The 24,679-nt window shown below is 42.0% G+C and overlaps 1 protein-coding gene across 3 annotated transcripts in view; it reads right to left on the bottom strand.

Annotated features, from left to right (window-relative positions):
• The window catches only part of RPS6KA3 (ribosomal protein S6 kinase A3), a 177,135-nt gene that overhangs the window by 13,997 nt on the left and 138,459 nt on the right, over nt 1-24,679 (bottom strand). For all 3 annotated transcript variants that reach the window (XM_088451605.1, XM_088451607.1, XM_088451606.1), the window contains 13 exons: nt 24,330-24,409; nt 23,101-23,207; nt 21,571-21,608; nt 19,623-19,765; nt 16,314-16,384; nt 15,042-15,130; nt 14,870-14,934; nt 14,560-14,662; nt 13,709-13,833; nt 11,209-11,331; nt 10,089-10,178; nt 9,402-9,560; nt 6,628-6,789 (listed from right to left, as the gene is read on the bottom strand). In XM_088451605.1, coding sequence (XP_088307731.1) covers nt 6,628-6,789; nt 9,402-9,560; nt 10,089-10,178; nt 11,209-11,331; nt 13,709-13,833; nt 14,560-14,662; nt 14,870-14,934; nt 15,042-15,130; nt 16,314-16,384; nt 19,623-19,765; nt 21,571-21,608; nt 23,101-23,207; nt 24,330-24,409 — 1,355 coding nt within the window. The remainder of the gene's footprint in view (nt 1-6,627; nt 6,790-9,401; nt 9,561-10,088; nt 10,179-11,208; nt 11,332-13,708; nt 13,834-14,559; nt 14,663-14,869; nt 14,935-15,041; nt 15,131-16,313; nt 16,385-19,622; nt 19,766-21,570; nt 21,609-23,100; nt 23,208-24,329; nt 24,410-24,679) is intronic.

Below are 24,679 nucleotides of genomic sequence, written 5' to 3'. Positions count from 1 at the left end.
GGACGATTACTGCCTTCTGCACAGCTCCAAGTATATTTATAGAATATCTGAACAGATAAGATAATACTCATTTTTTGTTTCCAGTGTCAGGTCAATAAACTCTACTAGTTTAAAGTAGTCATGGGAAATAAAAGAAAAGAAAAACTACTTAAATGTTAAAATTACTGAGCTACCAAAACTTTAAAAAATGATAAGACGTTTTCTATACCTTGCTAAATTTGACACAGTTTTAAATCTTTTTTTTCTTTTTATGAATGTTATCAGTCCAGTTAGGGGACTACAAAAGCTGAATTACAAATGATGTCACAAATTATCCAATTATTCACCCCATGTTTACGTTGGTTTCCTCTGGGTGCTCCGGTTCCCCCCCACACTCCAAAAACATACTGGTAGGATGATTGGCTATTGATGAAAAAATTATCCCTAGTGTGTGCATGATAGGGATATAGATTGTTCCACTGGGGCAGGAAGAACTAAATGTTCTCTATAAAAGTGCTGCGGAATATGTGCACACTCTATAAATAACTGGTAATAACTAAATAATGCAAAAAGGCAGATCCTTTTAAAGAATCATTCTAACATTATGTCCAAACTACACATAAATCAGTCTGACTCTTTGCAGTACATTTTAGTGTTTATTAGTGATTCAATTATAACATTCAAAGGCCACTGATTTAAAGCAGAAATACATTCATTTCCGGGGCGTGGCCTGGCCGTGGATGGAGCAGGCAGCTGGTAGCACTAGCTCCCGCCTAACCTTTGTATATTATCCTCTTTTTCTGGTGGTATCGGGCTGAAACTTGCACCTTAAGCGCCACTACCCCTCCGGTGGCAGTACGATTCCCCTGTGCCCCCCCGGGAGGATTACGTTTAGGCACCCCTGGGGGGGGACTTCGGGTTAGGCACCACCTAGGGAAGGTTAGGATACTCACCAGCCGCTGTCGAGATGTCCTCCCTTCGATCCTCTGGCGTCAGTACCTACCGTATTTAGTTGTCACTTCTTTATTATTTAAATATCTTTATAGAACTTACTGTTTTGCTCTATCTAGATACTTTATTTTTGTGTAGTTTATTATGGTTGATTTCGAGCTCCTTTAATATAAATGTGTATATATATTAGGGATGTGCAGGCTCGGTTCTACTCGGTTCCGTTCGGTTCTTTTTACCGAATCTTATTGGCTATCCAAAACTCGTGACAGCTGAAACCCAATAAGATCCGGTAAAAAGAACCGAACGGAACCGAGTAGAACCGAGCCTGCACATCCCTAATATATATATATATATATATATATATATATATTACAAGTTATTATTTTAAGGGTTAAAACTTACCTTACATAAGCTCAAGGCCTCTTATTTGGTTGCCCAGTCATTCACATTATGTCTATATTTAGCTATATATCTAAATATTTCTATGGTCACTTTTTTGTTTAGTCATCCCAGTCATTTATATTATGACCGTTAACAGCCTACTCTACTCTAATTATTTGCATACAGATTACTATTCCATTAGAATACAAAAAAGTATTTTATGGGAGGTGCCTGCTGCGTCTCAGATATGGCCATATATTTCTTTGCCCCAGTCATTAATACGGTATTTATCCTTTATATTGGGGGGAGGGGGTTGTTAGAGGTAGTTTAGCATAGTTAGGGTGGTATGATGTCATCGTGGGATCCTGGTATACCACGGTTTAGGTTAGGTTATACAGGATGGGGGGTTCTGGGGGTGGTTTGCTTTGTTTAGTTTTGTTATTTTGACAGATGTGGTTCGCTTTTTTTTATTTTTGGAAAATTTTTACTGACTTGATATGGTTAGTTTACTTAGATTCTACATTGGCGGGGTAATTGCGTAACAGTTCCCGTGTTTTCTTATGTGGCTCTTATATTCCTCATTGGCCTCCGGCTCTGAGAACCCGAATGGCGCCTTCGGGTACTTGGTATGTTCTCCTTCTATTATTTGGGATTGTATGTATATCCTGTTCTGGATATTCTGCCTTTAAATTGTATTCTGCCTTAAATGTCTATGTATGCCACATTTCTTTCCATGTTTGCTGTATTTATTATTACTTTGTTGGGTGTGTATTCAAACATTTTATAAAAAAAATTAGAATTATGGTAAGAACTTACCTTGGTTAACTCTCTTTCTTCGAAGTCCATAGGGTCCACAAGGAGACCTTGGGGTGTAGGTTGGATCTGGATCCTGAGCACCAAGCAGTTAAAGCTTTGCTCCCAGGATGCACTGGTCCATCCTCCCTATACCGCGCCCCGAGCCTAGAGGCACCTAAGTTGGTAAGAAGCCAAAGGCAGGAGGAGGAAGAAGAGAGAAGGAAGACTGGAACACATGAGAATCACACTCACAGAGAAGGAGACGGGAAACCGGTCACCAGCAACATAGCCCATATGAAGCCAGGTGCGTCAGTGCGGGTGCCCTGTGGACTTCGAAGAAAGAGTTAACCAAGGTAAGTTTTTACCATTACTAATTTTCTTCTTCAGGGTCCATAGGCTCCACAGGAAGACCTTGGGGCTGTCCCAAAAGGTATGCAGTCGGGAAGCCGGCGGACGTAATCCCGACGGCCGGCTTCCCGACTGCTTTATCCCGGCAAGGGTTAAATGACCAGCGTCTACATCTAGACGCCTGTCATTTTACCGACGCCGGGAAACCGGCGCCCGACATCCCGATCGAAGGGGGAGGGTTAGGTTTAGGGCTCCCGGGGGGAACTTAGGGTTAGGCACCCCCCCCGGGAGGTTGGGGTTAGGCTAGGGGGAAGGAGAGTTAGGCACACCCGGGGGGGACTTAGGGTTAGGCACACCCCCCCCCCCCCGAGGGACTTAGCTTTAGGTGGCGGGGATGGGGGGGGTTAGGTTTAGGCACTGGAGGGAAGTTAGGGTTAGGCACCCCTAAGGAGGGTTAGGGTTGGGGGGGGAGCTAGGTTAGTAAATAATTACCATGTCGGGCAGCTGCTGTCGGGATTTGAACCGCCGGGCGCAAGTAAGTCATACAGATTCCGTCCCAAAGCAGTCCTTTTAAGGGTGGGGACGCTCAGACGCTGAGAGGAGAATACGGCGCCCAAAGGAAGTATCCTGAGAGGCAAAGGTATCAAACGCATAGAACCTCAGAAAGGTCTGAATGGAAAACCACGTGGCCGCCTTACAAAGCTGAAAAGCCGAGGCGCCATGACGAGCTGCCCACGAGGGGCCCACAGACAGAGTAGAATGAGCAGTAACAGAAGCCGGAACAGGCAAGCCTGCCTGTGTGTAAGTCTCTGAGATAGTCATACGAAGCCATCTGGCCAATGTTTGTTTATTGGCTGGCCATCCTTTCTTGTGAAATCCATAGAGCACAAATAAGGAGTCTGATTTCCTAAGGGAATTGGTCCGGTCCACATAAATCCGGAGAGCACGGACCACATCCAATGAGGCCTCACCTGCTGAGAGGTCAGATGACAAAGGCCGGTACAATAATTTCCTGATTAATATGGAAATTAGAAACCACTTTAGGAAGAAATACAGGGCGAGTGAAAAGCCCTGTCCAGGTGAAATATCAGAAAGGGAGGAAGACAGGAGAGCGCCCCCAATTCTGACACCCTCCTGGCAGTAGCAATCGACAGGAGAAAAAGTCTTAGCTGTTAACCAATTGAGATCCACCAAATCTAGTGGTTCAAATGGAGGACCCTGGAAGGCCTGAAGAACAACCGCCAAATCCCAAGGAACCACAGGAGGGACAAAGGGAGGTTGAATCCGGAGAACACCCTGTAGAAAAGTTTGGATATCCAGGAGCGGAGCTATCCTTTGTTGGAACCACACTGACAGTTCGGAGACATGTACTTTCAACGAGGCCAGGTGAAGGCCAAGGTCCAATCCTGCTTGAAGGAATCCTGAATCCGTATGTCCAGAAACCTGGAAATATACGAAACACCCGAGGGTTCTAATACCAAGAGCGGCACCACTGGAAATTTGAATGCCACACCCTGTGGTATATCCTGGCCGAAGCAGGTTTACGTGCTCGGAGCATCATACTGATGACTGAGCTAGAGAATCCCTTGGACCTTAGGATGGATGTCTCAAGAGCCACGTCGACAAAGACAGACGATCCAGGTTCTGACGTTAAGGCAGCAGGAATGGAGTGTCGATGGAGAGACTCCGAAGATCTGAGTACGAATGACATCTGGGCCAAGCGGGAGCCACCAGCAGGACAGTGCCTCCGTCCTGCTTGAACTTCTGAAGAACCCGAGGAAGCAGGGATGTCGGAGGAAAGAGGTACGGAAACTGGAATGTCCACCTTACTGACAGAGCGTCCATCCAGCTTGCTTCGGCATCCCTTGTTCTGGACCTGTACACTGGTAATTTGTGATCGTGTCGGTAGGCCATTAGGTCCACCTCCGGGAGGCCCCAGTTGTCCACTAGGAGTTGAAACACCTCTTGGTGAAGAGACCATTCCCCTGGATGCACGTTGTGACGGCTGAGGAAGTCCGCTTCCCAGTTGAGAACTCCTGGAATGAACACTGCAGAAATTGCCGGGAGGTGGCACTCTGCCCACGTCAGAATGCTTGACACTTCTGTCACTGCTGCTCGACTTAGAGTGCCTCCTTGATGGTTGATGTAAGTCACTGTGGTGGCATTGTCAGACTGGACCTGCACGGGCTTTCCGTGTAGAACGTGACTTGCCATCCTGAGGGCCCTCTACACGGGCCGAAGTTCCATTATGCTCTGCGCAGCTTGACCTATGTTGATTGCTTTCTTATGCTTTTTGAACCTGACAGGCTTCCGTACTTGCAGTTTCTTGGTGGAGGGTGTTTCACATTTCTTACGCCACTGGACCCACGCGCTCGGCGTGATCCAGACGTCCATGCACTTGGTGATTTGTACTATAAAGGTAAGACTGTTTTTACTTTTTTTTTTGGATCCTGATGAAAATGCATTAAGCATTGAAACGTCGATTTGAAGCAACTGTGTTGTCTTTTTTACAAGTCATTCTGAGTGCCACCTAGTACTAATAGCTGTCAGACCCCACTCACGACGTATGCAAGTCACTGGTCCAACAATATGGCACCGTGCAGCGCACAACCGTATGTGACAGACTTCATAAATTCTTGAATCTATATATGTGAGGTCAAAGAACCACCCTAACTACACCTGTTAGGGCTGGTAGTAAAAGAAATGGACAGATATAAACTGACAGATCAGAGAAAAGACACAGTCAGCGCTAGTTTAAGACAAATACAATGCAGATATATATCACATACTGCAAATTGGCACTACAATCAACTGCCCAGATTCAGTGTCTGGGAAGGCTATAGTGCTGTATACACTAACCCAAGGGAGAGGTATACAGGGAGTCTGGAACACACGCTGTCCTGAGAGATCTGCGATGCACCATCTAGAGAAAATGGCCCCCGGAGACCTCAGAGGGGGCGTGGCCGCATGAGGAAATAGCTCAGTAAAGCCAGACCTCAGCGGAAATGCGCGCTGAGCTGAGGAGGCGCTAAACAGGGAAGGCTGCCTCCGGTCTGCCCCAGAGACCGGAGGTTTGAACTGCTAATACGCAGATCACCGCTAGCAGTGGTCTGCTCTTACCTGTCCCCGTACGTCCGGCCGCAGTCCGGAATGTCCCGCGGGGCACCGCGCCCTGTCCTATTTCTGAAGGGCAGAAAGCACCCTGCTCTCCAGCACTGCGTCCTGCTGAAACAGCCTGCAGGTTCTGTCTTCACCGCCGGTGAATGGATGCATGTGCGAGGCATCCATTCACAGTGACTGCGGCGCTTGGGGGCTGCCTGGCATGTCTAAGTGCCGGGCACGCCATCAAGAGCGACGAAAAGGGGATGCGTCATAAAGACACGCCCCCTTTTCGTGCCCGCAGATGTGCCCTAGCTCTAGGTCCGGCGCCCTGTCTGCCACCGGACCTATAGTGAGCACTACTATGGACAGTCTGCTGTTGCGCGCTCTGATAGACTAAAAAGAACTGTCTAAATCATAAAAATAAAATTAGCTTTGGGGCTGCTAAACAGCCCCCCTGCGATAACAGTGACTTGACTCCGGCCGGGCACCAACGTAAACTGAGGTGCCTCTAGGCTCGGGGCGGGGTATAGGGAGGATGGACCAGTGCATCCTGGGAGCAAAGCTTTAACTGTGTGGTGCCGGGATCCACATCCAACCTACACCCTAAGGTCTCCCTGTGGCGCCTATGGCCCTGAAGAAGAAATTAATCAATTAAAAAAAAAAAATAAATAAATTTTCCTAAGCAACCACCTCTCCAATCACACTCAGCTCAACATAAACAAGCCTCGTGAAAGAGCATTTGCTTAGCGGACAGTACACAACTGTGGCGCTACCCCACCTGCCTCCTGCTGCAAACTATAGGGAAGCATGCAGGAAGGGGGACTATACTGATGCATTATTATAAAAGAGTTAGCAATGCACTTTGCATATGGTTAACTACGTGAGGGGTCACATGCACCATTAAACTTCCATGATGGACACTTGCTTAGAAGGGGAAACAGTGTTTTATCAGCAGGGTTTTACCTTAAAAATGTTAAAACAAGACAATATAGTGCAGAAAAATGATACATCAAACAAGGCCGACCGTTCAGTTTACTGTACAGAAACAATCAAGTTTAAATAGGTAATTACCTCAGGCGCAACAAAGTTAGCAGTGTAACAAGGAGTCATAAGCAAGCCATTTTCTGCCCTGAGCTGCTTAGCAAATCCAAAGTCGCAGATACGAATAGACTCAGGATTTCCAGACTCATCCACATAAAGAATATTGCTTGGCTTCAAATCCCTGTGGACCACCTGAAAAGACAATACAGAACAGTGTGTTACATGCCATAAAACTGAAGATAACTAGTAACCTCATAAAGTAAAAATATATTAACTGTTAAGATTCCTATAGCCTTTTTATGCTTCCACAGTGCACATTGCAGTCACAATGTGGAGAGCGCCTTACAGTGAAGACCTTTGTAAAAACTACACTGGCATGCAGTAGGTTAGGTATGATAACATCAGTATCACTTCCCACACAAAGCTTTAGGTGTAGCAAACACTTTAATAGCCAATAGATTTCTGCAGGATGCACATGATGAGATACAACATAACATGTTTTATTCAGCAGCGCAACCCTGCAACCAATAGTTTCAAAAGGTATGAAAAACTTTCGTGGTATCCCTCTGTCCTTATATTATATTTATTTTTCAATAAATAGATATTGTTCTGTTGAAATAACATTGCTGCACACTGGCTTCTGTCAACGCACCAAAAGCATAATTAGCATTGATCGCCGTGAGGTTCCGGCATTCCGACTGCGCTCTGCCAGAAGAGGAGAATATAGATGTGCAGGAAAATCTGCAGTGTTGCTGTACTGTAAATCTCAGGAATGAGCACATTGCTGGGAAGACAGCACTTTTTACTCTTTTCTTTGTACTAGCCATTATAGTGAGCATATTCTGCATTTTCATCCTGGCCTATCATGCAAGGCCGGCGCTACCATTAGGCAGCATTAGGAAGCTGCCTAAGTGCGCCGACACGTTAAGGGCGGCACTCACTAAGTCTCCCCAAGAAAATATAGTCTGCTTTATTTCTCAGCGCCCCTGCTATCACCGGGTCAGGGATGGGACATCAGCAGCTCCCAGCACTTCTGTGCACATCGCACCCAGCCGCTTACCGCTGCAAAAGCTGGACGCTGCCTGCAGAGTCCTGCGCTTGTGGAGAAGCCAGACAGCTCCTGACATTATTCTAATCTAGCAGCCTTGCTCCAGAGCAGGGGGGCCGGTGTGCCAGATGCTCCCCGGGCCAGTACCATTTTCAGTGCTTTGGGCTGGCCCATGCACCTGGAGACAGCATTACTTCATGCGCTCCAGGTGAGGCTGAAGACCGAAACGGAGACGAAGCAGAGCCGCGGACACCTCCTGGCTCTGCTGCAGCTCTGTACGCAGCCATTCCTCTTCAGGCGCCAAGTGCTACCAACACCTACTGTGACTCACAGTGAGGCCCTCCTTCCTTCACCTTGAGTATCACTTTGAAGAACATACAACCAGAAGAGGTACGTGGGATCAGTGCACATTAAAAAAAAAAAACCATGCTGAGGGGGGACTACAGCAAAATATGGTTGTTACTAAAAGGAAGGGAGTGTCTGGTAATTACTGATGGGAGTAGTAGTACTACTCCAAAAGACAATATTTATATTTTCATATGCACCACACTTTACATAATCAACCCGGCACCCACCGCCCAGGGGTGCTGGGGACAGCCCCGGGCTATCAGCCTGGGCTGCCCTGAGGAGGGGGACCCCTTTATAGGGGGGGTCCCCAACTCCCCAGGGCTTCCCGGCCTGGGCTGACTAGCGGTCAGGGGTGACGCTGCAGCTGGGGGGCCCGGGGAAAGGGCTGCCCTGGCTGTGGCATCACCCCCCCGCTAGGAGCCCGGTGCTGGTCCTGGTAAATACAGGGGAACCCTACGAATTTTTTTTCCCCCTGTATTTCCAGAACCAGCTCAGAGCGTTGTGCTGGTTGCGCTAAATACGGGGGACCCCTACATCATTTGTCCCCTGTATTTTGGCAACCAGGACATGCTCTGAAAAGCCTGGTGCTGGTTCTGCTTAATACAGGGGGACCCCTACGTTGTTTGTCCCCTGTATTTAGCACAACCAGTACTGGGGATCCAAAGCCCGGTACTGGATGTTTTCTGGGGGGCGGGCCACGCCATTTTTTATTTTTTTTTAATTAAACACAGAAGCAGGTATCATGGATCTACCAGATCTGAGCCTGCATTATGAGTGCTGCTACCTCCCCCAGGTCCTAACGCCTGCACTACCGCCGCTAAAGCCTGCTACTGTCCCGGGTTCTGGCCGCAGATGTCGCCCGCTAACCCCCCGCACCTTTCCGCTGGCTCCTGCTGCAGCTAACGCCAGCTTCTTTCCCCCGAGCCCACCACCGCTAAAGCTCGCAAACGAGCCCTGAGTTTTGCCTTCCCAAAAATCCCCCATAGACTATAGCAGAAAAGGGTTCCTAATTGAGAATGTCAGAAAAAAGTGACAGTTGGAGCTTTAGAATACTCCCATGTCCTCATTTTTTATGTTTTTACCCTGACAGTTCTACCTGCCCCCACCAAATTTCAACTCTGTACCTCCTTTAGCTTTTGAGGTGTAGCCCCTTAAACACCCTGCCCCCCCCCCCCTTCGGAATTCACTATGGAGAAATCCGTTGTGCCCTTATAATAGAGCACATGGTGATTACTGGCACTGCTTTGAATGTTTTATTCTATTTACATTAAGCAGTGTGGAGTTTTAGCAAAACAATTAAAGATTTTTGTACTGAAGAGCCATATATGAGTATTGTCTAATAAACTCCTTCAAGCAGTGTTCACTGGGCTCAAGTGTCATTTTAGGATGAATTCATTTTATTTCTCACCCATTGTGAATGGAGGTATTCAGCGGTTTTGGTGATCGTGTGCAGCACAGCGCTCGCCTCCCGTTCCGAAAAGAACTTCTGTCTTAAGATTTTGTCTAGAAGTTCTCCTCCTTTCATTAGCTCTGTTACTAGATATACATACTTTCCATCATCATACACCTGCAGTACATAAGACAAATATAAAAAAAAAAAATATATATATATATATATATATATATATATATATATATAAGAAGCTTACATTTAAAAACAAACTGTAAACCCATAGTGCTGCTGCAATAAAGAGGAATGGGGGCAAATATGGCTTTTGAGATGTATAAATATAGATGAACCCTGTATGGAGGGAACGAGAATCCAATGAATTTATTTTAGACTAGGCCAATAATCGTTATTACAGTATACATTATAGTGCATTTTCATGTTTTCCCAACACATTAAGAGACAATTTCTTTTTAAATATACTTTTAAAGAGATCATCTACAATTTTGATAGTGTACTTTTAAAGGTTGCGTCACCTGGATGCTTTTTTTCCACCCAGAAAAATTGGGTGTTTTGAAGGCGACATCAAATATCTAGTGCTTGGGTTTAAAATTTGTTAAATATCCTCAAATAAATATGAATGTTTGGTGATGTAAAGCTCGGTTTGCTAAGGTCAAAAAAAGAAACATTTTAAATGTGTATTCTTACATCTTTTAATGTGATAATGTTTGGATGTTGTCCATAGCGTAGCAGAATCTCAATTTCTTCTGTAGGATCTCGCTTGCTCTTATCGATTATCTTAAATAAAAATACTCAAAATTAATAAAGAAACACAAAAACAAAAAACAATGTTATTATACTCAGTAAAATAAATGCATAGTCCCAATACCCGAATTCTGGTTTACCTGTATTGTTGTCAACTAATTAGCCACCTGTCTTTAACACTATTTAAGACTAATGACAAACTCTCATCCCAGACAAAGTAGGTGTTTGATCCAACTGGAAATGTCCTAAGACTATAAGTTTCCATCCAAGGGGGCGATTCCATAGTTTGCAGCTCCCGTGCACTCAATTGCGTGTGCCATCATCTCCTTGGCGTGAGACTGCACGGGATTAGCAGTGTTAAGCAGCTTCGCCTGTGCATTGCAGTTATGGCAGTTGCAGCAAACGCCCCAAAGCCCTACTTTTATGCGCATCTCTTTTTGCTCTTCAAAAGTGCGAACAGAAATCTGCAGTAAGTTCAGAATTGGGGCTAGTCGTGCAAATAATCGAATAACTCCTGTGCAGTATAAACGAGAGCTACAAACAATTGAATCACCACCCCATATATCCATAATTACTGCATTTACATAATTACAAGAGAATCTACATAATAAACCGTAATCTGTACCATCCCCGCCATGCGCGTGCCTCCAACGGCTCCCACCATAGCGACAGAGATGGGACATTACAGAAGTGGGGATAACCCTGAAGGTCTGGGCTTGGCATGGATAAGTAATGGTTGGGTGGGGCTGGGTTGACTTGGCATATACCTGGCTCATATTACTAATAAGTAAAGTGATCAATGAGTGCCATAAACCTCTATGTATTCGCCATCGGTGTATACATGCATTACTTCTCCCTTACATTACATGTAACACTCACTGTACTGTGTATTTGGGAGCTACAAAGGCCAAATGATTGGACTATTGCTAATTGTGTAAATTGAAACCACCATTAGCGAGTCTCCAAACAGACTGCTTCAATAAACTCAGGATATTTCATATAAAAAACAAGCCATAAGTTTGTATATCAAAACAGCACTTTGTATTATTATCCGACTCCCTACCTTTACTGCATATTCCATATTAGTGGCCTTGTGAATGCACCTTTTGCAAATAGAGTAAGAGCCAACCCCAATATCTTCTTTCAAGTCATAACCGTCAGTGAATTGGATGCTATTCCTGTGAAGCTAGAAAGTGAAAATAAAATATTAATAAAAAATAAATTAAGATCATTCTACATATTCTTTCAGTATTGAATGTATAGCAAACTATTTGCTACCTGATAAAGATCTTTTGTAAGCATGTTTGGGATTCCAGCAGCATTATGTACTAAACTGCCATCATACTCAGCTCTTGGTATAAACATCTGGAAATGGCTAAAAGGTGGGTACATACGGAACGATATGCTCTATGAGTGATATCGTTCAGTGTTGTCCCCTCACCTGGCGGGCTCAAAGTTGTTCCCGACATTGAGCATACACACTGAGCGATATTGTTAATGATATCATTCAGTGACATCACCAGCCACAGTCCCCGAACATGCACGGCCTGATGATATCGTCAGGTTGGCCAGCATGTTCGGACGATGAAAGACAGTTAACGATCCGCGGGAGCGCGCATCGTTAACCATGTCTTGCATACACACAATATTGAACAGTATGAACGATAACGATATCGTTCACAATATAGTCCTGTATGTATGCACCTTAAGTGTGAAGGATAGGAAGCAGACAGAACTAAGATTCACAACAATTATAATAACTGCTCTACACTGTTAAAATCTATTCTGAGACTAATAGTGTTCCTTAATTTAAGTCCAAACTGACAACCATAGTAGATGGGAAATTATACAAACAATAATATAACATGCAAAATTAACATGTAGTACTAATCCCTTTAAGGCAGATAATTAAACAAGTTTCAAATATACCAACCATGATCTGTGAAATCCCCCACCCCTTCTGCTCATACATTCAATCAAAGAATCAGTATACAGATGTGTCCTCATACATCTAACCTCAATACACCATGCAGTGCAATAAGCCTTGCATGAGTGAGCCACCAGGTCCCGTGCAACTCTGCGAGTGTTGGGCGTCTTGATTTGCCAAAAATGCATCTAAGTCGTGATGCGACTAGGACGCACCTACAGAGTGTGCTGATTTTTATATTTTACACATTTATGTCTGTGTGCTATTGAGGGCGCTCTACCCTCTTGTGCTTCTCCTTACTGTATTTACATTTATCTCTTACTCCCCACTAGGGCAACTAACACTTGGCTGCTTATGTGGGTGTAAAGGTCGCTAATATAGCTATGTTTTTTTTATGCGTGTCCTGCTTTGTTTTGTAAATCGCTGGTTACTTATTTGTTTTTGTACTTTGTAAGGCGCTGCGGAACACTTGTGGCGCCATATAAATAAATTATAATAATAATAATAATATTGAGTCTGTAAATAAAAAAACTGCAGCCACTGCTTTGTAGCACTTTGCATGATGATTCAGAAACTCTGTCGCACACAGATATACAAGTGTCACATATCAAATTAATCAGCCCAGTCTGCTGGTGTGTCCCAGTTGTAATGCACTGCAACTTAGACGCATTTTGGGAAAAAAAAACCTCCAGGAGCTAGAAGAGTCTCACGGGACCAGGCGCACACGAGGCTGTTTGACGCGATTGCAGCAAACAGGAGTGAGGACACATCTGTAAATGAGCCCTTTTCATATCTTACTAATACCCACCTATATAATTAGATAAAAGACCACCAAGTCTGTTATTACAACAGTAAAGAAACGCAAAATGTATTAATGGATACAGTGCAAACCTGAGATAATAGGAAATTTATTAAAATAACTAAAGCTAGTCATAATCATATTCAATATATTTATTTTTATCCAATAGTTAAAGTATAGATTTAAAAGTGAATAACTGTAGATCCAATACTAACGTGGATAGCCAGATCTAGCTATAATCTGATAGAAAGGACACAAAATGATCAAATGGAAGCTGATTGTAGAGCGTGTACTGAATCCAAACACCGAAAAGTCTACCAAAAGTACTCATTTCCTACATCTTGTGGAAAATGTTAATGTTTGTTCAAAAAGAAACAAAACAACGTGTGTGGTCAGTTTAAAAATGGTTTAAATAAAATACTTAGGACACTGAGAATCCAGATGTATACTACTACTACCTACAAGCATGAACTACATATTACAAATAGGCATTAACACTACAGTCTAACCAAACATTTAGAACTAAGGAAATGAGAATCCGAATTTATATAATTAGAAAAATAAAAAAAGGTGTTGTTACACAGACGGCATTAAAGGTTTAAATACAGCAATTCAACAAATAGTGTTTCCATCTGAAAAATAACAAAAGATATTTGTAGAAGCTATTTACAAAATTAAATTTGCTACTTTTTTTTTTTTTTTACAATAATAATAGTTAGTGTTTTACAATAATATATGAACACACAACCATAAAAAGACACAAAGCACAAACTGACATTAAAAACAGAACAAAGTACATGCCAATCTCTACAGTTAATTTTTCAACCATATGCTTACCGGAACAATGCCATGAACTCCAACCGTTTGAATAGTCTGATTTTCTTCCTCAGTAGCAATTGCTACAAAGCTAAATCCACGGAAGAGCTGGTGTGCATTGGCACTTGCTGGGATACCGGGAGAGTCTAGGCAAAAAATAAAAACTACTAACTATGCTGCAGTTATTTTATAGAAATCAGTACACACATCTCAGTGGTTCCAAACTGAGTGCCCTGGGACACTTGCAGGGGTGCCACGGGTTGGAGGTCTAGGACCAAGTCAAATTATTTATGGTCAATGTGAAAGGCTAAACCAGAGCTTGTGGCTGCCAATCATAAATATGTGGGCAAACTGAAGTGCAACCCTGTCCTCCACCACATAACTGAACCTAAAGAGGACAAGTAAGTACAATTTACTTAAATATTCTTTCAGAATTTCTCAATAAGAAACTTTTGCCTTGTGGGTGCCTTGAAAAAAATGCTGATACTATAGGGAGCCGTGATTCGCGAAAGTTTGGGAACCACTGCTCTAACTTGTATTTTTGTTATATATATTTTTTTAAATTCACTGTTGTATATATTGAATTTAAAACTAAAATCAATTAGCATAAATGCTTATTAAATCCCACCATCAAAAAGAAAGTAATTACCTAACCTCAGTTCCACTAAGCCTATTTACACAGGTACATCAAAGGGATTTTTATAACGAACCTGGCTTGGACTAGCTGTCAAAACTAATGATATGACTTAACATGGCAAAACGTGCTTCACCCAATTATAGCACCTAGATAGCCACCACCCAGGTGAAGGACCACACAGCATTACTAGTTGGATGTGTGTGTGCCATCTTGAAGCCCAGAAAAAAACCCTCACCTTTGGGTGTTTTTGCTGTGAACTCTGGGTCGAAATAGAATGTGTCTTCAGGACCACCTGTTGCTGGTTTGAATGGAGGCTGAATTTCTCTTCTATACAATTTCTGCAAAAAGTAAAGCATTTCATATTCACTTGTAATCTCTATATATTGATAACCCAGCTAAAAAAAACAAAACCTGATTGGAAGGAAGATCGTGACTTCTGAGATCAGATAAGAAGTAGAGTAATTATTTTATAATTCATGTATTTATAGGCATGTTGCAATTGTTTTCGGTTCTTTATCCTTTTAATACATGTTCAAATTACTCACATTCCAATCAATTGTCACAAAGAAAGGATGTCTCTTAATTTCTTCAACACCATCTGGACCAGCTCCTAACAAAAAGGTAAAAAAAAGATTCACAGTTAACTATCACTATTGCACTATATCAGTTTTCCAGTAAGAAGCCTTTCAATGGTTAAACATAATGGATGTAGCTCACCTAATCTGTTGGTTGGGTTTCTCTTAAACAGCATGCGTAGAAGAGACTGGGCCTCTGGGGTAAGAAACTGTGGCATTCCAAGCTTGGCCCTATATAGTCAAACAAAGTAAAATGGAAAGGTCTAGTGGTAACCATCTGATTTTGGCCCTGAATAACATAGCCAATGTATTTCATATACATTTTCTGATACTTTTATTGATTTATAAGGTATGTCCCTACACAAGATTGAATTAAATAGGAACCCACTCCCTATCGTTATCTGAATTCCGTAAAACTTTGTTCAACTGCGGAGAGAATCCTGTTATGGGGCACTATATATATATATATATATATATATATATATATATATATATATATATATATATATATATATATATATATATATATATATATAGTCAATGTCTAATTGATTGTCAAATAAAACTTCACTCTTATTTTTATAGATTAAAAATATCCTATAATTTCCAACGGTGGAATATAAAGAAAAGGAATGGCAAATATGAAAAATAAAGTAAAATTTTCAAATTTTTCTTTATATTTCGCTGTTGGAGATTATTCAATACTTTAATCTATAAAAATATAAGTGGAAATTTTAATTACCAATCCAGTGAGTATGGACTCAAAATATATAAGTCGTCCTATATATTAACATTGTATTTCTATTTCCTCCCAGAAAGATGCAATTTGTCTAAGTTTACATATTTATACCACTTTCAGACAGGAAAAGGCAAAAAACCCAGCATTTGAGTGCCGGGGTGTTTTGCTGTTCCCTACCAGTACCCCCCTTCAGACAGAAGAGCAAATTACCAACACCAACACTGGTATTTCTTCTGTCTGAAAGGGTCAACCCAGGTATAAATTCCCAGGTCTCCGACCCTGGTAAATTCCTGGGTCGAAGTCACGGCCCGGGTTGCCCATATCAGACAGAAAAAAAAACCTGTGTTGATCAGCAAATTACCGGGTAGAAATGTATGACCAGGTAATTTGGTTTTCTGTCTGAAAGGGGTATGACATTGGGGCTGATAATATAGGGGGATGTACATGCCAACAAGGCACTGGCCACACCCACACAGTGCAGGTCACACATTTTTTCACAATAGGCCCTAGATCAGCCCCATGCCGACGTGGCCCTTATCTGGCTTGGAATAGACAACACTTTGATATGTATATTTCTTGTAGTACAGTCAGCTTACTATATTCATGCACAGTGTTAATGCCAGTGGAATTGAAGAACTGAGATGAAACTGCTTACAAGAGGGGGAGATTACTCACTTCAGAATCATGGTCATGGTCTCCTTTCTGTCCTTTCCTTGAAAAGGTAGGGTACCAGTAAGCATTTCAAACTGTGGGTAGAAGATATGCTACATGAGATGACTGCATTCTTTCTAATGCTTAGAATAAGAAGATACAACCAGCTGCAGTGTATACAGCCGTGGCCAAAAGTTGAGAATGACACAAGTATTGGTTTTCACAAAGTTTGCTGCTTCAGTGTTTTTAGACCTTTTTGTCAGATGTTACTATGTCAATATTTGAAACTCCCCAGACCTTAATCCCATTGAGAACTTGTGGGCAATCCTCAAGAGGCGGGTGGACAAACAAAAACCCACTAATTCTGACAAACTCCAAGCATTGATTAGGTAAGAATGGGCGCCCATCAGTCAGTATGTGGCCCAGAAGTTGATTGACAGCATGCCAGGGAGAATTGCAGAGGTCTTGAAAAAGAAGGGTCAACACTGCAAATATTGACTCTTTGCATAAACTTAATGTAATTGTCAATAAAAGCCTTTGACACTTATGAATTGCTTGTAATTTTACTTCAGTATACCATAGTAACATCTGACAAAAAGGTCTAAAAACACTGATGCAGCAAAGTTTGTGAAAACCAATACTTGTGTCATTCTCAAAACTTTTGGTCATGGCTGTATATGCCTTCACTTCTCAATGCCTCTGTGCCCGATGCCATAAGAGGGCGGCAGTGCGCCCTGTGCCATCCCCTGAACACGACATTGCACTGAGGGGTCGGGGCCATTAGTGCGGGGAAGTACAGCAGTACCTGAAGCGTCCTCAGGCAGCTGTACTGGTTGCAGGGTGCATGCCTTGAGCATCAAGGATGCTCCGGATGGCAGCGCAGCAGAGATAGTGGCTGCAGGGTTCCATCTCAGTGCTCGCCAGATGCAGGGGCTGTAATTTTTGTACGATGGCACTGCTCGCACAACCCTAGTAACTGCCCTATTACTATATTAAGGCATGCCAAATCTATTCCAGCTGCAATGAGAAGCTGCTCACTGTACATCTACAGGGCTATTTTTAACTTCTGGGAGAATCAGATAAGGATATGCAGGCAGTGAGAACAGAGGGCATCACCAGATACAAAAGAGCTCTTGTCAGCAAGGGTCACATGAACAAAAAGTTGTGTGCTACTGTAATCTACATCTTGAATGTTTAGTTAAAAGAAATTACTATTTTTTACTAAGTACCTGTGGCAGGGGTATGGGAAAGCAGAAAAACTATTCATGCAAATATTTCAAATTAACAAACCAGCATTGTTGCAACTATTATTAACCCTTACAATTAAATTTTTTCTCAAGGGCCACTCACAGTACATTAACTTTTGATAACATGGGTATTGCAGAGCTTTAGTCACATGAAAAGCAATGATGAGCTAAACAGCTCACGGTGCAGGGAGCCATTTATTTGTACTCGGATCAAGACCCGGCTCACTGCTGAACGGATGGTGCATTATTTATTGTGTCTGCACACAGATTCCTCTCCGAGAACTGCAAATGATGGGACTTGTATAGCACAGGCCTCATTTAAGATGTTGTGCTGCAAGGGGTGCAAATGCTTTTTTGGTTTGCAGAAATACACAAATATTTGGCAGTTTTATTTTAACTATGTGCTTTATGCTAGGAAGCACCACTTTCCTCTCAACTGGAAAAGCTAGCTGCACATTTTAAATCCCCCCTCTGCAGTGCAAACTTTTTTGTCAAAGCTGCAAAGTTTCCTCTAATTAGCCCCTGTGCCTTTAAAAGAACCAAAAAGCAAGACATACCAGCTTCCACCAACAGGGACTTGGGGACTTCCCTGCAGCTGCCAGGATGGGGGAGAAGCAGTCAGACTAGACTAGACCAGACATGCTTAGGATAGGCCCAAAGCACAGCGTCTGGAGTTTGTCTCAATATCTATGTAAAGTTGTGAAAAATCAATAGGTATGTAGTGAATCACACTGTCACCTTAAGATTTATGGAAATAGTAATACCACACATGCATAGTAAACTCTGAGCCAGTGGTAGCGACCCCCCCCCCAGCTGCTGTGGGACTACATATCCCAGCAAGCACTGTCAGTTTTAGCATTCCTTAATAGCGAAACTCTGGCAGTGCATGCTGGCATATGTAGTCCCACACCAGCTGGAGTGCCAGGGTTTGCCACCACTGCAGTCTAAGCTGTATCAGACTCACATGAGCTGGAGCAGCCAGAAGGATGTTATTCTAAAAACTATCACAGGTGATTACAAGACAACAGATACTAGGAGATGCATCATATGAAAGGGAAAGCTTCTCTATTATGGGTGTGATAGTTGAGGGTGCCCCTGAAATTTCAGAAGCCAGGATGGGGGGAAATTGACTAATAATTGAATAGCTCCAGGTGGTAAACTGGCTTTACCTTCGTGGTAAACACCACGGATAATTGAATCTGCCCCTTATGTTAGGTACAAAGTGGAAGACAATTCGGCCATTTGATTGAATGGCTGATATAGTGTGTGCATGTCGGCCAGTGTGTACAGACGATATGTCCGTTAACTACGTCGTTCACAGACATATCGCGTCGCTGTGCAGTACAGTCAATGGCAGATGTATCTGCTCATCGTGCTGTGTGTATGCGTACACTTGCTGCAGAGGCCGGCGGAAAGGGGGACCCGTAGCCAAGGGCAGTGGTGGCTGTTCCGTGTGTATGAACGATCGTCATCTGCTGCTGCTATATCTGCAGATATATCTTTCCACTGTGTACCCACCTTTAGACAGCTCTAAATATATTCAAAGAATTAGGATAACTCTCACACTATACTAATAAAACTATATGAAAGTATAATTAATATGACAAAAAATTGCACTTGAAAGATAAAATTTGAAGATTATTTCTAGTTTTCATTATGCACTAATGTCTTAATGCTAAACAATTGTATCAAGCGGGAGATTAGTATGTAAAGGTGAGAAATAGAACACCCACACAGAATATTCTTATTGCAGAGAAAGTGGAAGTTTACAAGAGAATAATATGTTAGTCTAAAACGTAAATGAACAAAGCAGGAGAATTTGTAAGCTTCCACAAGATTTATTTGAGGACTTTTATATTTTAGCTAGCACATGTTTTGCAGAATAAATGGATACCTGTGTATTATTGATTGAAACAATAGTACATTGTTTTGTAAAAACACAAATTATGCTATTAAAGAAAATGGTGTAAATGGTGGTAGAGATGTGTTTGTAAAATAACAAATAGCAAGGGTATGCATGAACCCTAATAATACAGAAATATGATAAAAAGAGACTTGTATAAATACAGTGAGTAGGGAAACCTACCATGAGAACACCAAAAGACCACCAGTCGGCACTCTGTGTGTGGCCTCGCCTATTTACCACCTCGGGAGCCATGTACTCCACTGTGCCGCAGAAAGAGTATGCTTTCTTCTCATGGTCAATAGACTCTTTACTAAGACCAAAATCTAACAAGATACAAAGACATAAATGTAGTTAGTATAACTCCCTTGTACTTTGAGCTGTTGAGAGGAGGTTGTTGGGAAAACCTGCTCAAAACTACCTTTGACCACACTCATGCCCCTCAATAGACATTCAGGGTTATATTGACTCGCACTTTGCCCCTTAAATTCTTATATTGCTTTAGAATTTTCAGTATAGTCAAGGAAATACATGGCTTTATAAGACATTCTAGAAATAGGTTATCAATAGGCATAGTCATAAAATGAGTGCTCTGCTAAGAAAATACATCTTATCACGTTGGTTGTATTAGGAAAGTAGTCCCACATGATGCAAGTTAAGACTTGGACTTAATATAAACAAATACTACAACACCATTCTCTCCAAAGATTAGAAGAGTGTTCTAGATGAGTGTCAATCATTCTATGGAGTTCATTGTTCGCAAATTTTTAAGCAAAACAGCACCAGCAACCTTATCAATTACTAAACCCTTGGGTATAGTGTGACAGGTTACGGTTTGTAAGTTATAATGTGCCTTCACCATGTGGGACAGGCATAGTCTGATGGATGCGTTGGCATATCTACAATGGGTGCAGGGGGTGTGCATGAGTCCCTGGGTCCAGGGGCCCATAACGCACACCCTGAACCCATATAATTATACTTACCTGTCCGGAGTCCTGTGTCAGCCAGTGCTTGGGAAATAACAATGATAATGAGCATGTTAGGGACCCCAATAGATATCCCTATTTTGGCCCTGTCTAGGTTAGAGCCTATGACTATCACCCTGACTGGTACTACACTTGTGCCAGGACTGATGGTGAGGGCAGAGCCGAATATAATTCTCAGAATGAATATACTAATCACTCTGCTCGTTATACCATACGGGGACCACAGGTCCCCTAACACTATCACAATTACAGTCTCTGCGACACAAACCAACACTCAGATGGTCTCCCCCTGCTTTTGGGAATTCCTGGTCATGGTGGAAATATAAATTTTTTGTCAAAAACAGATAAAATATGGTGAACTCTTTGATCCCTGTTCATGGTCAGTCACACCTCGGGATCAGACAGTTTGAATACACCCTGCTGCGTTGGGCACTGGGTAAGCATCCTCAATCATTCACATGCAGACATAGACAAAAGGCCTTGTTTACCAATCTCCTTTCCAGTTAATTGCCTTTCCTGCTCATAGGACACCATAAAGGGATGTAGTATATTTTATTGAAACTACACCAGCACCCCTCTGGTTTCCTGAATGTGATTTAATTGCTAAAGAAAAACCTTCAATGTGTTCTACTTTCAATAAAGTTTAATATTCCTAGACCCCCTTATGTGGATGATAAATGTCACAGGATGACAATGCCTGCCCACAATGCCCCTGCCCCTTACATTTACTAGATCCATTATACATATATACAGTTACCCTTTAAGCAATACTTGAAGTATTACTGGAACATATTTTCATCTCTACAATTCCCTGACCATCACAGTGCAATAGCAAGTCACCAGGAAGATGGTGCAGTAGACTCTGGCAGCGCAGCAGAGTCTAATGCATGGAGCCTACACACGGACCCTCTCCTCTCTTATACGACCCCCTGTATGGATGCACAGAGTGGAGGATGATGAAGCAGGGACCTTCTTATCTATATTAAGAGGATAAGGCAAGCTCCTTCTTTACCCTTTAACCCACAAATCATTAGGCTACTACTTGGGGGGGTGCAGATATACTGATACAAAAATATAACACTAAATTATAAAGTAACATAAAACAAAATATGTCTGAAAGATCTGTCCATGTTTTTTTCACACACCTGTTAATTTGATGTGGCCTTCCTCATCAAGCAGTATACTAGAAGAAAAAGATATTTTGATAAGCTCGTCAGTTAGTTATGAAAAAAAAAAAGCAGAACTTTTGATGCAAACCACTTTCAGACGGTTTGTGAAACGGTAAATTAAATACAAAATGGGGTGCCTATCTTTTAGCAGACGTTTACTCCTTGGCTGTTCAGTAACCAGGTTTAAACCACTCTCTCAGATTTAGACTTCTCATCCAATTATATATTGAAACGGTGTAATTTAAACTAATAAGCCATGTATTTGTAAATCAGGTGAATACTTATTACTCTAAGGTGGCGATTAAATTTTCTTGGGACGTGCTAATTAAAGGGTGGCCGACGGAGCATTTAAATTGTTTTGGAAGCCCAATTAGATTGGGTTTAGCAAAGTAAAACTGTTAAATTCGTCTAAAGTCCTTGTTAGCATGCACAAACAACAGTTTTTGCCCACAAAACCAGGACTTATCGCTTATTTCTGCTCGATACCTCAGGAGGGTGTTTGCAGAAATGTGTGCAGCTGCTATTCATACCCGAACAGAGCAACTAATGAATTGCTCCGTCAGGTGCACATCAGAAAATGTCGAATGGCTTCGATAAAAACAAATGAACTGCCCCTTAAGAGAGACTTCAATGTGACCATTAGTCATGCATGTACCTCTGATTTACCCTTCTTGTCTCCAACCCTGTCAATTTAATCATGAGCGATGTGCTATCCGAATGCTCATAATGACGGTATGCTCATATTTGCTAATTCTCAGGGAGATTCCCTGAAGATTCTAGCAATCTCCCTGATTGTACCTTACCCCCATTATGAAGCTGTTATATACAAAACAAAACAGAGATATATATATATACACATGATGGGATCATTAGTATAATTTCCCTGCATTAGTTATAAAGGCACAATGATCCCTATGGCTACATGTATTTTCCGAGTAGTATCAGGGTGTCTTCATCACCAATTCGATCTTACTAACTGCTTTGGGGGCTCATTTACATTTGGATGTAAATTAATTTTATGACAACACCTCTCAGATGTAGCAGTACACGCCAACTTTAGTGTGCGCTTATAGGTGATGCTTTCACAATCTCCCTGAAATGGTTTTTCAAAAGTAGGCAAGTATGGTGTATATTGTTACTGCAACATCGCACATTTTGCCCAGGAAACTTTGTATGTTGCTCAACCGTTATTCAGAGTGTTGCACAGCAGCACTAAGTAACAGCACCTGACTTAATTTCTCCTGAGTGTAGCAGCAACACCAGAAATACAAGGTTACCAAGATCCTTCCCATGAATATATAAAAAAAAAAAAAAAAAAAAAATCACAATAGCTTTTAAGTAAGGAGTAAGGTTGGGGACAGTTTACTAAAACAAAAGATAAAAATTAACAAAAATAATTCCTATATATAAAAATACTGCTATAAAAAGAAAGCCTTTATTTTGCACAAATTTATGTAGAAGTAAAAGAATAAATCTAAATGTGGTTCTAGTTTAATTGTTACTTACTTTTCTGGCTTAAGGTCACGATATATTATTCCAAGAGTATGAAGATGATCTAAAGCAAGTGCCAATTCTGCCAGGTAGTATTTCACATCTTCTTCAGTGAACATTACCTACCAAAAAAAATGCCAATATTTAACAGCTCTACTAGCAGATAAAACAGCAGCAAAGCCACATAGTACAGAAAATCTACTTCTGCATATTTCCAAAAAGAAACTGCATCAAAAAGTGTGATGCATTGGGATTAATATTAAAAAAAAACAAAAAACATTAGGTAATATTTTGCAAATGTTCACAATCGTTCTGATACTGATCTGTCTATGCAGAAAGGCAACTCTCAAATATAAGCAAACACGTACATGTACATATTGAGGTTCTTTTCAAAAATATGTATAAATACAATGCACTGTAATCAATTAACTTTTCATGTAAAGTGTGTTAGTGAGACATGGACTGTGTTTCACAAATGGCTCTCTTAGTCTAAGGGGTGAATCCTATTATGTGCGAAGAGTGCAAGCTGCCGTGGCAACGGAGTGAAAAAGGCCGGGCAACGGAGTGAAAAAGGCTGGGCAACGGAGTGAAAAAGGCCGGGCAACGGAGTGAAAAAGGCCGGGCAACGGAGTGAAAAAGGCCGGGCAACGGAGTGAAAAAGGCCGGGCAACGGAGTGAAAAAGGCCGGGCAACGGAGTGAAAAAGGCCGGGCAACGGAGTGAAAAAGGCCGGGCAACGGAGTGAAAAAGGCCGGGCAACGGAGTGAAAAAGGCCGGGCAACGGAGTGAAAAAGGCCGGGCAACGGAGTGAAAAAGGCCGGGCAACGGATCGGCACCTTGCACCCTTCACGGCCCGCTCTGAGCCCGAATTCGCTGAGTTTTGCTCTGAGCCATATGGGGCTGCGAGAAAAATTCAGCAAATACGGGCTGCCGTAAAGCCATTGCCGCGATGACTCACACCGGCGAGATCAGGCTAATCGGATTGACCCCTAGGTCTAGTAGCACAAGATACGCTAACATTTTATAAGAACATAGAATAAACGACTGTGTACCTGCAGTATTACTCCTCTTAAATTATTGTACTACTCAACTGTCGTAGTTATGTTTTAGGAAGAGATAAAAGGACAGCAATGCTATGCATGATATAATAATTAGTAAGTAGAAAGCATATTAAAAAGTAAATTTTGTTTCCTTTGTTATTTTGGTGAGCAGTAAGAACAAGCAAGAAAATAATGTTAGAATTACCTCTTTGGATAAGCGTGTAAACAAATCTCCTCCCCTGAGAAAATCCAAAATTAGGTATAATTTGCCTTCTGTTTGGAAAGCTGAAATATGACAGGATAAATAAAACGTTTGTCCCTTTCACAATATTTTTCCTAAATACACCAGATAAATTTGACCATCAGCTGTTCCCTAGTCTGGTAATCCTACCACTGTTTTCCCTACTTGTCAGAAACTGGACACAGAGTTAAATAGCAGAATGTAAAAGGGACCTCAGCAGCACAGAATAGTGATTTCAGGCTCATATTACATGCAGGAAGATTGTTGTGTCAAACTTACACTTACATGAAACAAACATCATAAAATGTCATGAA

Source organism: Taudactylus pleione, unplaced genomic scaffold (genome assembly GCF_031769625.1).
Source record: "Taudactylus pleione unplaced genomic scaffold, aTauple2 ptg000026l, whole genome shotgun sequence".
Taxonomy (NCBI): Eukaryota; Metazoa; Chordata; class Amphibia; order Anura; family Myobatrachidae; genus Taudactylus; species Taudactylus pleione.
The sequence above is the reverse complement of the archived record's forward strand: the minus strand, read 5'-3'. Positions and strand labels throughout refer to the sequence as shown.